Raw genomic sequence first — 17,311 nt, forward strand, 5'->3', positions numbered from 1 at the left:
TTTAGTTTCTTTGTCCACACGTATATCTAGTTTTTTTCATGTAGCATTTTTCCGTAACTCTTCCATTTTGCTTTACTCTTCATAAGTAAAACCTTTAATCATCTTGTAGTGTGTATATACCACCACATCCTAAACACATACTTCTTTGTTACATTTTAATAAAACACTTCTTTTTTGAGATATATTTTATGTTTTGCTTAAACGTTTGTCTGTGTACCATATACACATGGTGCCCTTGGAGGTAGGAAGAGGGCATTGGATCCCCTGGAAGTGGAGTAAGGTGCCATGTGGGTATTGGAAACATAACCAGGTCCTCTGCAAGAACAAGAACGCTTAACCAATAAGACCTTCAGCCCAATACATAAACACGCTTTAAAATTTTATAGCTGAAAACCTGAGAATTGTGCATAGGAAAGTAGACCCTTCAGTCTGCAGAATGTGAGAGCTGGAAGTTTCTTGGCAGACTGGGGTACACAGCCTGGGAGAAAGGTGAGTGAATGTCTAGCCTGGTGTGGGGGTACAAGCCTTGAGCTGTGAGCATCTCCCATTGAGTCTCAGGCTGTTCACTTAGAGAAAGGCACCATGCACCTCTCCCGATGTTTCCTGCAGAGCAGGTGTTGGCACTGTGCCTGCTTCCTCAGAACTACATGGTGCTCAGCATTGATTGCCAACTGAACTGTCTTCTCACCCCAACAGGTGGTTTGTGGACTCGCTTAGGATCTACACCCAAGACCAAAGAAAAGAACACGAAGAAAGTGGATCACAAGGCATCTGGTGCTGAGGAAGATGACTCGGAGCTTCAGAGAGCTTGGGGGGCTCTGATTAAGGAGAAGGAACAGTCTCGCCAGAAGAAGAGTCGGCTAGATAGCTTGCCGTCGCTCCAGATTGAAGTCAGCCGGGAAAGTAGCTCTGGTTCAGAGGCAGAGTCCTGATGCCCTGGTCTTGGCAGCTGCCCTTAAATCTGACATTCTTGTGTAGGGTGGGGCGTGCTGTAGGAACCTCCCTTGCCGGAGTTGGCGCCCCTTCCTCCTACCTGCACCCTGAACACTTGCTGTCCTAATAGGACAGCTTTAGAGTGTGATGAGTTTTGAAGGGTGTCTCTGTCTTGTGCTGCAGAGTTACAGTTCTGGGCCCTCAAGTCTTCCCCACCACTCCACAAGCTTTACCCTTGGAGTTAAAGGCAACCCTCCAGATTTTGTAGACGTTTTCTTAATATTTTTAACATTGTGTCTTTTAAAAGAAATGTTTTACACAGTCATCCAAAGAGCAGAGAACTGAACTTCTCACTGTTGCCTTGGCCCTGACAGCTCTTGCCAGCACCCTTTTCCAAGAAAAGTCAGTTCTCAGGTGCTTACTGGGCGGTCTTCGAGGGGGAAGGTGAGGGAAGCTGCCAGCTCAGCCTTCTAGGACCTTAGTGTGGTGGCTGAGTCTCATGACCTGACCTGGGACCCTCCCGGGTAGATAGGCGCAGCAGCAATCAGCAGTGGCTTCCATTCCTCCCAGGGGGGTCTTTTAGAGCCTTTCACTGGCTGGTAGCCTGATGTAAAGATCAAGTTCAGTGCTGTAGGACTTCTAGGGACAAACAACTGTGACTTCTGGATTTGGAGTTGATTTCTGTGCTTAGGGGTGGGGTCTTGGGTTGATGTTGAACAATTTTTAAGTCTGTATTATGTTTAAAAACTATTAATGACTTAAAAGTTTAAATTTTTAATTTTTATATGTGGATATTCTTCCTGTTGGCTAAGGGGAAGCTCAAGTGGTGTCTTTTGTGTTGTTAAATATACATTATATACTTTGGAAGAAGGCAAAGAAAGGAGTCTCATTATTTTGAATGATACCAATTGTATGACCATTGTCTGTTGTACTGAGTTCAGCTTGCTTTGTGGCCACTGTAGGAAAGAAGCTGCTGTCCATCTGTGATGGGCTCTTGTTTATTACCCCTTTTCTAGAAATGATATCCCGAGATTTTGTTCTTTCTGTCTCTGACTTGTCATTGAAAACTTATTCAAAACTAGCAAATAAGATAATAGTTTCAGAAAATTTAAGTTTATTTTTAATTTCCTTTCAAATTACTTTTACCATGGAAAGATAGATAATTTGACTTCTCATCTGACTTTTACTTTGTAATATTTAATGCTGTATTACTCTACAAGCTTAAAAGTGGTGTTTCACTTGAGTGCATAAGAATGCCTTTGGGATGTCAAGCTCTTCACCTGCCTGGATTGTTATGTGCCCAGTAGATCATAGAGCAGTGACTCGTGGTTGAGCACATGTCCCTTGGTGGCTGCCTACACTGTGAATGAACAGTGTTGTAAGTAAAGAAGACTTCAGAACGAATTGTCACAAAACTGTATCCTATGTATAATTTGGTTAACAACCCCACCCTCCATCCCCACCCTACCCCCAGAAAGATGGGAGCATATAACCAAAGTGGTTTGGCTTCCGAGGATCCTAGAATGAGGTAGTTCTAATTTCTCTGCCAGTTCAGACTTAAGTCCTCCAAGGTTTCTAAGTTTCTCTTGCCCTATGTAGCTCACAGTTCACAGTTAGGTTCTTAGAGGTTCAGGCTTTGGTAGAGTGAGAAGAAAAAGGGTCTGAGAACAGAGACCTGGATGCCAACCAAGACTCTACTCAGTGGGCCTGAGTGTTGGTTTCCCCATGAAGCAAGTAAATGATCTAGTGCAGAGATTCTGGCTTTGTTGGTATCTCTCAGTGGTATTTTATTCTTGAAGTTGTGGCTGCAGAATGTTTTCTGTTGAGGTGGCCAAAGTGTCAGGAAGACAATGTGGCCATGAGATTGTGTGTGGACAGGGACTTTCCCCACCCTTTTACAGGCTCTGGGTCTTCCAGTGGTTCCCACCTGACATGTTTCCTCAGGGTGTAGACGCCCCCACCTCATCCCCAGCTTTCTTCTTGTTTCTGTTATGACACGTTCCGTCTAGCAATCCAGGCCCACTTGCCTAGGGTCTTTGAGTACTTGTCAACCTCCTGCTAAAGATGAGGGGAGGACTATGGAAGATGGCAGTACTAGCTCCTGAGCTGACCGGGAAAGATGCGTTTCAGCAGCCTTGCAGCTCTTACAGTACCAACGACCCAGAAACTTACATACTGCCTAAAGTGATGGTCTTCCCAGCATCTCTCTCTCCAGCCAGCACTCAGAGCTGCTCAGAGCTTCAACACCTTGACCCCTATGTGCTTAGGAGTGACGGTAGTCAGGACAGCCCGGCAGGCAGCTGGGTGTACTTTATTCAGGGCACTTTCTGTACATGTGGGGTTAGTCTTTATATGTAGAAGATTTTTAAATGCCCTTTTGCTGCGTGGTAATAATTGCAGATACCTCATCTTTGTTTCCTACTCTCTCTCTTTGTACAGGGGCCTGATGGCCTCTGGCCCTCCTCTATCGTAATTCTCCTCTGCTTCTGTCCTTCCTTTCTGCGGCAGCTTCTCTTAACCCTCCCTCTTCATTCTGAACATTGCAGTGGGGGCGAATTTTTACTTGAGAGATTATTTGCATAGTGTAAAGTGTACATTTGGTTGTCAGCTATTTACAGAGTTGTGGAACCATTATCATCATCCATTTTAGAACATATGTATCACCAGAAACACCCTGTTCCCACAGCAGTCATCCTTCACCTCCTCAGACCTGACAACTACTAATCTTTCTGTCCTTGTGGATTTGCCTATAATGGACATGTCGTAAATGTTGTATGTGATGTGTCTATTTACTGTTAAGGTTCATCTATGAACCTTAAATATCATCATTTCAAGTAGTGAGTGGGTGCATGCGTGCACGTATGTGTGTTTAGACATTTTCATTGTATAACCCTGGCTGCCCTTAGAGTAGGCTGGTCTTGAACTCACTGAGATTGTCTTCCTCTGCTTCCCAGGTACTGGGATTAAAGGTGTGTGGCACTGTGCCTGCCAGTGGGTTTTTTTTTTTTTTTCAGTTTTTAAAATTGTCTAAATATTTCATTTACTATTCATGTAATGGGCATTCTGTGCTTTCTAGTTTGAGACGATCATGAACAGGCTTCTGTGTATATTGGTGTACAGCCCCCCTTCGTGCTCCCCTTCGTGCTCCCCTCCATGGACATGTAGTTTTTTTGTTGGTGGTGGTGGTGGTAGGCTTTTGTTTTTGTTTTTTTGTTTTGAGACAGGGTTTCCCTGTGTAACAAGCCCTGGCTGTCCTGGACTCAATTTGTAGACCAGGCTGGCCTGGAACTCACAGAGACCCTCCTGCCTCTGCTTCCCAAGTGCTGGGATTAAAGGTATGCACCACCACACCCAGCACGTTTTCATTCTTTTGTATAGGAGTGGAATCGATGGATCATAAGGTAGCTCTTACCTTTAGTCTTTGAAAGAATTGCCAAAAACTGTGTTCCCGTGGAGTGTATCAGGATTCCAGTTTATAAAGTCTTCACCAGTATTGTTTACTAATTTGAAGTGGTGTTTCATTGTGTATGTGCTGTGTTTTATTTTGTTGCAGTGCAGGGGACCAGACCCAGGACCTTGCAGATGTAGACAAGTATTGTACCACTGAGCTATATCCCCAGTCTCTTAACTGGTTCTGAGTTGCAATTTCCTAATAACTAGTGACGTTGGCCATTATTTCTTCCTCTTCTTCGTGTGTGTGTGGTTTTGAGACAGAGTTTCATGTTGGACAATATTTTTGTTTTGTCTTATTTTTTAAGACAGAAAATCTCTGTGTAGCCCTGGCAGTTCCAGAATTCCAGGCTGGCCTCAGACTCTGAGATCTGCCTGCTACTGCCTCCTGAGTGCTGGGATTAAAGGCATGCACCACCATGCCTGGCTGTGTTGGGCATATTTTCATGTATAACAAGATGAACTTTTAAAATATCAATCTGATCTTAACAATGCTTGTGCTTGAAGCCTTTCCAGAACTTCATCATTGTTTCTGGAATAAAATTCCAAACTTCTTTGATAGCCTTTGGAGCTATCAAGATGTAGTCTCTGGCAGTACCTGCAGCCTGCTCTCTTTTCTCCCTTACCCTCATGCTTCTAGCTCCTGTATCCCTGCTGATCTCACTGACTTTCCAGACTGCACAGTGTATTCCTTCAGGTCCCGTCGCTGTTCTGCCTTCTTTGTTTCTCTTATGATCAAGGTTTTAAGAGACAGTCGTCAACTCTGGTTTCCTTGTATGTGTGTTCCAGTATTGCCATAAAGGAATCTTAGCTGATTCTAGGGGTAGATCAGAAGTCAGTATCTATGTTAATCCCAAGGTGGGCGCCACAGTGAAGACTAGCATCGTGAGGTTCTTGCCTTTGTGGGAGGGGATCACTGTTTATTTGGTTGAATACTAGGTGAAATAGTTGGCCCTGCAATTTAGGACCATGTCATACAAATGGCCCTTTATTTTGGTATCAGAACACACTCAGTGAGGTCACTTTTAAAACGCTTGGGAACTTGGGCCACAGGAGCAGCAGAAGGACAAAGGATGTCCAGCTTGATGGGAGGACAGAGATAGTGTGGCTTCATCACCTTGCAACCGGCTTTTTTTTTAAAAAACAAAACACAACAAAACTTTTCAGACAGGTGCTTCCTGTTTGATCCTGTGATTCGCATAATGCAAACCACATGTCCCTAGCCCAGCACACCTCACAGTACTTTTACTTCCTATTCCTGGTTAATATGTTTGCTAGCTTGTAAGCTCATGAGAGCAGGGACCACGTTTGGCTTGTGCATTGGGCTTTTTCCATGCTTACTAGCATTCTGACCCAGCAGGTTCTCTGTGAACATCTGTGAGACTGTAAATCCCAGCCAGAAGAGCCACTCCACCCTCTGAGGGCCTACGCCTCTTACAGGGCAGTCCTCATTTTTCTGCCATGTATATGCAATACCTTCTTTTCATGTTTTGTTCTTGTTTTTCCTTCTAGCCTGTGAGCTCCTAGGGAGCAGGTGTCTTCGTGTTTTCTCTGTATCACTGAACCAGGCCAGCCCGGTGTAAGTAGTGCTTCAGAAGTATTTGCGAAGTGAATGAATTGTGACAACTCAGCTCACACAGCATTCTGTGCAGGCTTTTTTATTCTAGCTGAGCTTACCAGATGCAAATGGAGGAGAGTATTCATTGGCACATACCATTTGTGCAGTAAGGTACGGTTCTCATTAAGCAGGTCTCAGCGAATGTCAGATGTTAATGATCTGTCTAACATCTAAGCTGGAGCTCATTCAGCTCTGGCAATGTTGCTGGGAAATCATTTTGTTTTTCAAGCTGAAGGACAGTTTTATTAGGGTTTAAAAGAAAAATACCAGGCAAGTTGTAAATCTCAGCAGATGGCAAGAAGGAAACAAAAAAGGTCACACTGCCTGAGTTAAGCTGACTTGAACCTCAGCCACATCATGGCCAGAAGCGGGTTTAAAGAAGGAACAAGAAAGTCTACAGTACCAGAAAGAGCATGCCTGGGTCTGACCAGCATCTCAAAGAAAAAGGGGTTAGGCCTTGAACTGTGCTCCCACAGCTGTGAGCCAGGAGCCCAACCCCAACCCAGATCCACTACAAGGTGGCCTCTGAGCCACCTCTCCCACCCTGACATTCCTTTTTTTGTTTTTTTAAGAATAGTGTTCATCTGCCCTGATAGGAGGAAAGAAGGCTGGCTGATAAGTAAGAGGCCCCAAAGAGGGAACACTGAACTGCTTCTTAGCCCCTGGTCCTGTTAAGATAAGTGACTGCAACCCAGAACAGGAGACAGGAAGTAAGTGCCCTCCAGCAGCTGATTTTCTACCTGAAGCGTTCCTTCTGCTACCAAAGTGCTCTGCTAGGGTAGGCAGCACTGGATTGCTTTAGCTGCTGCACGGGTAAGCTTGTTTCCTAAGAGTTTGCTTTTAAACCTTATATAATAAGATATAACTTAGAACTTGAGCCTCTTCTTTCCCCTTAAAATGTAAGAGCTCAAAGAAGAAAATATTTTATTTTTGGTAATGTTGAGAATAGTACTTTCATTTCAAGACAGATTATAGCCAGGCAGTGGTGGTACAGTGTCTTTAATCCCAGCACTTGGGAGGCAGAGGCAGGTGGATTTCTGAGTTCGAGGCCAGCCAGGGCTACACAGAGAAACCCTGTCTTCAAAACAAAACAAAACAAGACAGATTATAAAGTGCATAACATGACCAGCAGCAAATACCCATCTTGTGTTTATATAGCAAATCTTAGCAGAAAGAGTAGTTGTCCCAGTTCCTTCAAAACCCTGTAAGCATTTCACAGAATTTTGGTGTTTCTGGAAGCAGTCAGGGGAACGCTGCTTCAGAAGCCTGTTTCACATGGTCTCCTTGTTACACAGCCGGTCTGGCCTAGAGCCTAGACTTCTCTGGAGCTCTCAATCCTACATCACTTCCCAAACATATAATATAAAAATACAATCTATATTTTACCATTCAGCATATTAAAGCATGTTGTAAAGTATGGAAATACTATTTTATTGTGCTGTTGATAAACTTTAGAGTGTGGGTGATACTTGTTTACCAAAGTCACTAGCCTGCCCAGGAAGTCTCTGTTAAAGCAGTTCCAGAGGCCTTCTTTGGACGCTCAGATTCTTCAATGTTTTAAGACTTCGTGTGACCTCAGACACTTCTACCCCTGGACCAGTGAGGATCAGTGTAGGTCAGAAAAAGCAAGAGTCTCACACCATTGACAAAAACTTCCTATCCTATCCACTTCCTACCCTAGTGTTGGATCCAGTGATGTGTTCCTTTTCTGCTCATGTACGAAAGTCCCCTAAGGACCATGAGCTGCTGGCAGCACTCTTAGCTCAGGTAGGATGTTTTTTGGAAGAAAGGAAATAGCATGATGGCCAGAGCTGACCATGTCCTAGGGACTCATTCTGCCATTCACCGCTGGAAGATGGAACCTGCTCCTTCCTCTCTGGGGCTTAGTTCCCTTGTCCATGGAGGCCTCAAATGAGGTGACAGGTTTCTTTCATGCACACAAAAGTTGAGATGGGAGAAACTCTTGCGGTGCTTTTCAAGGAGCTTTGGATGGAGCTGAGGTCAGCAAGAGACCCACCCCATTCCACAGCCCTGCAACATTCTTCCTCCTAGCCCCTCAGTCATGAAGGGACCAGAAGGACCAAGTGAAGTGGCTCAGTGGGTGAAGGCTCTAGCCACCATGCTTGATAAGCCTGAGTTTATTCACTAGGATCTACATGATGGAAAGGAAGACTCCTGCAGACTCTCCTTTGACCTCCTCATATCACATTGTGACGTGCTCATGTGTGTACATGCATGCAGGTATACACAAACACTGTTAAGTTTTAATTTGGAAACTGAGAAGGTAGCTTAAGGTGTCAGTTTGCTTGGGCAGCCTATGACAAGATATCACAGACATAGAAGCTAGCAGCCTGAGAGGGTCCTAGCATGGAGAATCCTCTCCTTGGCTTGTTCATACGGCCTTGCTCCTCTGCGTGCTAGTGACCCTTCTCAGCACCATCCCTATGGCACTAGATCTGAGCCCCCACGCCTTTGACCTCCTCAAAGCCAAGCTTCTAAGCCTAGTCGCATTGAGGTGTAGAACTTGAATATAGGAATTTGGAGATGGGTGTTGTCCAGCCCTCTGCACCTGGGAATGCAAGGGTGCCAGCCCGTCTGTTTTTGTGCTTTCTAACTTCTCAAAAACTTGTGATCTGGGTTTCTTTCTTTCTTTCTTTCTTTCTTTCTTTCTTTCTTTCTTTCTTTCTTTCTTTTAGTAGTTCAGGGTCCTGGTTCTGGAGGAAGCAGTCATGTGTGGCTCCCAGCTCAGCGACTTAGCCATTCATGTAGTCTTGGGCTCAGTCCTTAGCCTCCCTCTGATGAGCCATAAGATGACAGACACAGGCCATCGTAGGTGGCCTGGCTCTGCCTGTCCCTGACTCCCTGTGGCGCTCATCTTCAAGTGTTGTCTTCTACTTCTTGAGGAAAGGCTGCTGGGACTGGAACAACTTCTGTCTGGAGGATGGATGGCAACCCCCTCCACTAGTGTATGTCACACTTTCCGCTTGCCTGTGACTCTCAAGGCAGTCTCCCACCTCCTTGTACAGCCTCTCCCTGAATATGTATCAGATTTCCCTTTGGGGAGCAGTAGGTAGAGGACGTGTGGGCTCTCCTTGTTACACAAGCTGGCCTGGCCTAGACCCCAAAATGGACCTCCCAAATACTGAGATTACAGATCTGCCATGGCTCTATAACCTTTCATTTGAAATACTTGCAGAGTCACAGTAGCATTAAAGAAAGAACAAAGAATGTTTTTTCTCTTATTTTTTTTAAACTATTCAGTCTTTCCTTTGCCCCCTCCCCCGCCACCGCCCAAACTACTTGAAGCCTTTTGTACTGCATTCCACTTTACCCTCACCATGCTTTGTGTTGTGTTCATAGGATAGTTACCAAGGTCAGAAATAATGTAGTGTCTGGTCAGTATAATAGTTGCTCATTTATGTTTCAGGCTTCCTTCTGTCTGTCCAGTAATGCTGTTTCAAGCATTTCTTGCCCTCCCCCTCCCACCCCAGTCCAGGATCTAATGTGGCATTCAAGTAGTAGACTGCCTTTGCTGTGTAAGTGGAGCATGCCTCAGCCTTTGTTGTGTCTTTCACGACATGGATATTTTGGAAGGATACAGTCTAGTTAGTGGTATAAGATTGGCATTCAGCTTGGCTCCTTGGAAGTGTGTATTTGCTAAACTTCCAGCCTAGGACTGGGTGCTATAAGAGAATAACCGAACAAGAGAGCAAAGCCAAGCCCCTAACCTAGGTGCCTGAGGCTCTGCTTTGTGGGAAAGTATTAATATCAGATGAGCTGAGAGGGCTCCTCTGCAAGTCATAGTTATGGCATTGACAATCTTTGGTGGGTACGAGAGGTGTCGGCACTCCATAGAGTCCTATAGAGGTGCAGAAAATACCCTGTGCCTGTGCAGCTCTGGCCATCCGCACTGCCTGGGTTCCCGAGGTGCCTCGGGTTCGCACTTAGTCTTGTTGCTTGCAGAGTTCCTAAGTGAGCTGCCATCCTGGGCTTTCCTGCCCTACCAAGGGTGTGCTTTGTGATCTCGACTGCCCTTCTCTTCCCCATGGGCCAGGGCTGGGAGAATCCTTTAGTGGCTCTACCAAATGTCCTTGGATCAGGAGGAGCTGGGCTTCCAGCAGTGATGGGAAAATGGGCTGGCTGCTGGTGCCACTGAAGCTTGTGATAGGTCTGTCCAGCAGCCTTTGGGGGCTCTACCCTATGATGTAGCAGTAAGACATCAGACATGGAACTCTGCTTTTCTAGCTGCTAATAATGTGCTGTATGTAGGGGATGGTGCATTGTTATCTCTCTTTGAATAATTGTATAAGATCTAGTCAAATGTCAGACCAAAGCTAACAGCGTGCAAATGTTTGCAGTGTCACTGAATCTTCTCAGAACTTTGGCTAAATAAGTTTTCCATGTGAAAAACAAAATAAAATTGATTTTCTGGTAGTCATTAAGGCCATATGGTTGTCTGCTTTTGCTAATACTATAACACTCCAGAATGTTCTCTTACACCCAAGGAAGAATGAGAGGTATAATGCCCAGCCTTTCTGAATTAAGGTTAAGATTGCATACGGTCTAGAGTTCAGTTCTGTCCATGCACTGGCATCATTTTAATGTGTAGGTCACTTGTGGCTCATAGCTCCAGTTGGACAGTAGGATCCAGAGCAGCCTGTCTTTGTAGAGAGGTCTTACTACATGGCCCAGGCTGGCCTTGAACTCCCGCCCTACATTCTTCTAAATCCTGGGATTGTGCTAGGTTTACCTGTCCAGAGTTCTGCTGGGCTGTACAGAATGGCTTCCTTCCTTCCTTCAATGCTGCTTGGGAAAATTTGATCATTGAGGAAGTTGGTCTTTAGATATGACTACTCCTGTTGGTAGTAGACTCTTCACAACCTGGGCAGGGTCAGAGCTGGCTGTAAAGGCCATGAAGTCTACCTCTTCTGTTAGACAGGAAACTCAGAGCCCTGTCTGTGAAGCTGTTAGCAGCTTCAGATTTTGAAGACATTTGAATCACAGCTGGATTGAAGCAATTATTTTAACTAATACATCAGGTCTTCATGCTCACCTGGTCCTCCATAGCCCTATGCATTGAATACAGGAGCAAACATAAGAGCCCGGTTTCTACCTGTGAGGGCACTTTCTTTTGAGGGGATCCAGGACAGCTGGGAGCTGATCCCATGAGTCTCGCCGAGGAACATTCTGGATGGGGCAGGCTGGAATTCACCTACCTGGACGACTTGCTCCTGCACCTCCTCTGTCTGCCAGAGACACCCAGGACTACCTCCAGCCAAATCTTCGCTTACTCATGCGTGAAATGGTGCGTCTAGTGAGTGATAGAACTGGGCTGGCAACTGTCAGTTCCCAGGACCCAGCCCACAGCTATGGGGGAAGTCACGTGCTGGCCTTGAACAAGCCATGGTGGCTATGTCTACTTGAAAGTACCTGTGGGTCTGTGGTCCCTTATCTGTCTATGCGTCTGTCCCCGCCTCCTGGCCTCCCCAGCAGAGGAAGGGAAGCTGAGTACCTTCTGAGGTCCTTCTATGTTACCTCACTCAGCTCACACAGCTGCATCTGCTCCAGCTATGAAGTGGCTCTTCAATGCCCTTCTCTGCATAGCCAGTAAGTCAGCCTTACCCCCCTCCCCCCCGTTTTCATACGCTATCATCTCTGTCTGCCTGGGCTCAGGGTCAGTGGTCAGAGGAATGATGGGCTAACCTTGGGAAGTGCCTTTGCTCAGACAGATCTACAGGTTTACTGGGGAGGACCTCTTCAGTGCCGATGGCCCCTGGACCAGGCTTTGGGGCTCTGCCACCCTCTTTCCCTCTCCACTCAGCCTCCCCTCACTCTGACACATCCTCAGTTCTATGCCCACTTAGTTCTCAGAGTGTGGAAGCTAATGATATCCTGTGCCACCCAGCAGAGGGCCCTTCATTAATAGAGCAGCTTCAGCTGCTGGGAGTCAGGGGGAACTGGAGAAAGTGTGGAGACTGGCAGGAGATTGGGGGTGAAAATCTAGAGAGTGTATGTTTTGGGTGAGGGTCTGCTTCTTGTTCTGTGATGTGGAAGGGCAGGCATTTCTGCTGCAGGGGGGGATCCCATTCTGTCTTTAACCTTGAGTGGGAACTGCTTTTGGACAAACTGTCCTAAGACCACCATAAGATCCCAGAGACAAGATCGCACAATCAGCTGAGCTCCAGGGGACTGCTCAGACAGGGCTCTCGTCTGGTCTGGCCTAGTGATCTGGGTCTCTTTTCTCTCTCATATTTTGGCAGAAGAATAAGGTGAGCATTAGTCATAGTATTATAAGGGCTGGGAGCTGTATCTGTGGAAGCCAGTTCATGCCAGTTAGTGAAGGTATGAAGGAGCTGAGCCATCATAGGAGGAAGATGCAGGATGAGCGCCCACTATGAGCCAGAGCACCAGGGAAGCAAGCTAAACCCTGATCAGATCACTGACATGTTTTAGGGAAATTTTTGATATTTTAAAAATACCTAGGGGAGCCAGTGAGATGGCTCTGCAGGTTAAGGCATTCTCTGCCAAGCCTGATGACCTGAACTCCATTGCGGAGACCCACATGGTAAAAAGAGAGAACTGGCTTGTCTTCTGTCCTCTGCATGGTGCCATGCTCGTGAGCACACACATGCATGTGCACAGACACACAAGCATTTGACAGTCGCCCTGGGAAGATGAAGTTGGTTGAACTTTTTGTTATTTTGCATCCTAGACTTGCGTTTATGTCTGTTACCTACCGAGGGGGAAGTAGGGTCTCACCTTTATTTTTTTTTTTAATCAGAGCTCTTATACCCCACATCAAAGCTGTCTAGAAAGGATGCTGAGACTAGAATAGTCCACTCCAGTATAGAGATGACTGAGGCCCAGAGACAGACAGACTGAGAAGGTGCAACCCAGGAGCAGTAGAAACAGAATCGCGTCTAGATAGTCCTCCGTCCTGCCTCACAGCTCCAGGATGCTCCGTGGCCTGGAAGGATGACCCTAGCAGTGGCAGTTTGGGCTCCTGCCCCTCTGTCTCCTGCAACTAACTCCTCAGCAACGGCATCACCTTGGCACCTCCTCCATTACCCCACCATTCACCAAACCCCTGAGGCTCTGGCATACCCCAAATTGACATCCAACAAAGAACAAGATGGAGCCAAGCAGTGGTGGCATATGCCTTTAACCCTAGCACTTGGGAGACAGAGCAGGCAGATCTCTGAGTTCCAAGATAGCCAGGGCTACACAGAGACACAAAGAAACCCTGTCTTGGAAAAAAGAAAATAAAACAAACCAGCTGAAACGGGTGGATTTTCAGTGAGACCCTGCAGCCTATGGGGTTGGCCATGCTATGGATGGGGTATGTGATGAGGGAAGTGAGATAGCACTGTTGTACACTGTGATGCCTGGGGTTGGTGATCTGCCAGGCCTCAAGACTGAGGCTGAGTCCTGAGGACATTGGGAGTCAAAAGCAGGCAAGGTGCAACCAAGGAGAACGAGAACACAGGCTGAGCACAGGCTCTTAAGTCCTGTGCCTGCCTGGCTTTCCTGGGTTGAGGCCAATCCACAACTGTTCCTGACCAGGTGTCTCTGCCCTTATGCCCTTCTAAGCCACCCACTGTGGTAATGATCTTATCCTGTCACTCGTGGGACTAAAGGTTTCTAAGGAAGAGTCATAGAAAACGCAGGTGCAGACACATTGATGTCTAGAGCAGCCCAGCCCCCAGCATCAGTATACCCTGATGCCATGTAGTCTCCCCTGAGTTAATCCTGTCCTGACTCATTCTGTGGCCACAGTAACTCACTTCCTCCTGACTCTTAGAGGTTGAGTTTACTTCTCTTGTGCAAAGGGAACTTTGTTATGGATCTGTGAAACCTCGTGGTTTAAGAGGAAGGAACCAGTTGTCTAGGGCCTGCTCTACTCAGGACACCAACCCAAGCTCTCCCAATGGTCCCCACTGGGGAAGGGGAGCTAGGAGGTGGCTGGCTTGGTTCTGCCTAGGCCTAGCCTACAGCTAGATGTAGATGTGGGAGAAAAGCTCGGTCCTCAGGAACGGGGATCCAGGTACGTGAGATATACCTAGGAGAATGGTAGGGTCTTAGCAAAGAAGACCAGGAAGAGGGGCTTTTAGAAGCAGCAAGGCCTGGGTGAGTGAAAAAGATGGAGACCCAAAGGCACAGGAGCAGAGAGCTGTTTACTTTGATGTTGTCCTCCCCATCCTAGATTAGGACTTGCTGGGCCCCAGTGCCATGAGAAAGCAGGCTATACGCACACTAACTTTCCCGGCCCAGGGGAGGGTTCATGGGAAGAGCCACCGGACTCAGTGGAACCAGGGAACAACACTCAGGTAGAAAGGACATAAGCTGGGTGGAACCTCACACCTCTGACCTCTGGAAACTGGCTCGTGTGTATGATGCATGTGTGGTATGTATCGGGAGTATATGGGATGCGAGTGGTGCATATGTGGTCTGTATGTACTACTATATTATAGACCAGAAGTATATAGCCTGTGTGGTATGTAAGACATATGACGTGTATGGGGTGTACAGATTTTTTTTTTTTTTGGGTTGAGACAGGGTTTCTCTGTATAGCCCTGGCTGTCCTGGAACTCACTCTGTAGACCAGGCTGGCCTCGAACTCAGAAATCCACCTGCCTCTGCCTCCCAAGTGCTGGGATTAAAGGCGTGCGCCGCCACCACCACCCGGCTGGGTGTACAGATTTTATAGAGAAGTTAGATAGGATGTATGGAGCATGCAGTGTGCATAGTGTTTGTGGAGTATGCATTATGTGTGTATGATACATGGAGTATATATGTTACATATGAGTACATATAGGGTATTAGTAGTACATTACTGGAGTACATGGGGTTTGTGGGGTTTATAGGTATACATGAGGTATGCATGCCATGCACAGAAGTACATACACTGTGTAGTGTGCACAGGTATATGGATATATATGGGGTATGTGGAAGACGTGGATACCTGAGAGCTTCTCAGGGCTGGAGTTGAGCAGATGGAGGACTCAGAGCGCCAGCCTCTAGGAAGCCATGGCTGGTCTTGAGCACTATAGGGACGATTACACCTGTACAGAAGATGGAGTTAAGGAGTAAGAGAAGACAGCAGAGAAGCTGCAGCAGTGGTCCAATCCTTGAGTGCTGAGGAGGGCAGGAATATAGTGTTGGGGGAGATTGTAGGGATGTTCAGGGGAAAGGCTGGGAAATTCACATGTGCTTAGCACTGGGCTGCGCCTTGCCTCCAGGAATTGCCTGAGACCTGGGGTCTGTTTTTGTTATCAGGTAAACTAGAAGTATGGAGGGAGGGGCTCTTGGGGTGCTTGTGAGGTTTGGGGTTGAGGTACCGAGGCTCTGTGAGAAAGATGAAGGGATGTGGTCCCTGAGCTGCTCCTTTCAGACAGGTGTTCTGTAGATGCTTGTGATCTGCAGATGGCTATGACCCTCCACTGTGGACTTCCAGGGCCTCTGGACCAGGCATCGGGATACTGAGCCTGGCCTCATCTCTACAGCTCGTTCCTTCTATAAATGTGGACTTCACTTACTGGGAACAATGATGACCGCTGTGCTGTGGGAAGACATGCGAAGACATAGCGGGGGCTGCTGGGGGGAGGCCCATGTGACTAGAGGCAGTTAGGGGAGCAGCCCTGTGGGTAGAGTGGTGACAGACAGTTCTGACTGGGTTCTCATGTCTGACTGTGTGGTGAGTTTGGAGGAAGAAGGTGGGCGGCGAGGTTGTGAGAGAAGTAGCAGCCCTTTACCTGTGGTCTTGGAGCCTTTAACACCAGCATCTGCACATCGGACCTCCACTCGACAGGTCCTGAACTAGCACAGCCCAGGTCACAATGTGAAAAACAAAATAACGGGACTCCATGGCATAGCAAGGATTTGAACTCAAGACTTTCTGCCCTTAGGGCTCAGGCTACGTTCTCTGAGTCTCTATGGAAAGTATGAAGTAAAGGGTACATGGAAGCAAAAATGAAATATTAAAGCCTCACAGTGGACTCCAGGACATGCACACTCATGCATGCAAGCACACACATACACGTGCGTGCATGCACACATTTTTTTGCATACCTAAAAATGCATGCGCTCATGCCCTCTGTCTATACAATCAGATCTTGATGATCTAGTCTCTTGCCCTAGAGCAAGGTTCTGCCCTGCTAGCATAACAGGGAGCCATGCCTAGCAAGCTGCAGCTCTTGGGGGCCGTTTGTAACCCTACTCTCTGTCTACCCCTCAGTTCTTCCAGATTTTGGTATAAGCATTGAAATCAAGCAACCTGGGCATCAGACACAAATAACCAATTTAGAGTTCAAGAGCCAATTGGTAGCCTCATCCTATAACACAGTGCCTGGAAGACCACACGTGCCCTGGGAGGCAACTATCGGGTTTTATTTACACCACCCCCCTGCTCTGCTTTCACACACCTTTAGGGATCCAGCCAGACCCCTCGGTTAAACAGAGCAGACACAGGGATGGGAAGGGGTGAGAAAGAGGGCTGGATGACCTATTATGGTATTTTCAGGGTATCTCTCCTGAACCTGGCCCTGAGCTGGGCTTTGTGGTTTGGGGGTGTCATGGATGACTCAGATCAGATCACAGGTTGGGGGAGACAGATTTAATCACCATTTGTTTATCAAGATGGGGTTTAGTCAGAGCCAGCAAACACCACAGGATGTTGAGTGGGTTCCTGGATCAGTGAGATACTTTACCCAGGATCTGGACTGGCTGCTGGCTGGCTGAGCAGGCCCGTAAGGTTGGCCTGCCAGGAACATGGGGGCAACTGATGAGGAAGGCCCATGGGATGGAGGGAACAAGTGGGCAGGGTGGGAAGGTGTCTTTGGTGTTCAGGATTTCAAATCCACTCTATCCATCAGTTATCAGCAATAAAAAAGGAAGACAGAAGGCCCCCACTCACCTCGGGACAATCCAGCAGCTCCGGCTTTGTGGCTCCTTCTCCTTCAAGTGACTCCCTTCTTATCTCCTCTCAGCTGGCTCTCACTGAGACACAAGGCACCACCAAGGAGAAACAAGCCAAGGAGGCTTTGAATTTACAGGGAACGCCATCCTTCCCTTCTCTCCGGGAGTCCTGACTGGAGAACTCTGTTTGGGATGGCAACAAAATCAACATCAGGAAGACTGACAAGAGAAAACAGGGTCAGACAAAAACATAGTCAGACATAGGAGCACACAGTGATTTATCTAGGACCCTGAGATGCAGAAAGGATTAGGGACCTGGAGCTGTTGGGGCTTGAAGTCCTGAGAGGGTCGGGGAAGGACCTGGAGATGCAGCCAATGCAGTCGGGGTAATAAAAC

The 17,311-nt window shown here is 47.1% G+C and overlaps 2 protein-coding genes across 5 annotated transcripts in view; both read left to right on the forward strand.

Moving 5' to 3' along the window:
• Ncbp3 (nuclear cap binding subunit 3) overlaps positions 1 to 2,040 on the forward strand; it is a 29,166-nt gene extending 27,126 nt beyond the window's left edge. Inside the window, exon 13 of the mRNA XM_031351086.1 lies at positions 697 to 2,040. Coding sequence (XP_031206946.1) covers positions 697 to 932 — 236 coding nt within the window. The 3' untranslated portion in view covers positions 933 to 2,040. The remainder of the gene's footprint in view (positions 1 to 696) is intronic.
• Positions 2,041 to 11,345: 9,305 nt separating this feature from the next.
• Itgae (integrin subunit alpha E) overlaps positions 11,346 to 17,311 on the forward strand; it is a 57,936-nt gene continuing 51,970 nt past the window's right edge. For 2 of the 4 annotated variants that reach the window (XM_031351744.1, XM_031351746.1), the window contains exon 1: positions 11,346 to 11,608. In XM_031351744.1, the coding sequence (XP_031207604.1) occupies positions 11,530 to 11,608 (79 nt within the window). In that variant the 5' untranslated portion in view covers positions 11,346 to 11,529. The remainder of the gene's footprint in view (positions 11,609 to 17,311) is intronic. The other 2 variants (XM_031351747.1, XM_031351745.1) reach the window with 1 other exon arrangement.

Source organism: Mastomys coucha, unplaced genomic scaffold (assembly GCF_008632895.1).
Source record: "Mastomys coucha isolate ucsf_1 unplaced genomic scaffold, UCSF_Mcou_1 pScaffold5, whole genome shotgun sequence".
NCBI lineage: Eukaryota > Metazoa > Chordata > Mammalia > Rodentia > Muridae > Mastomys > Mastomys coucha.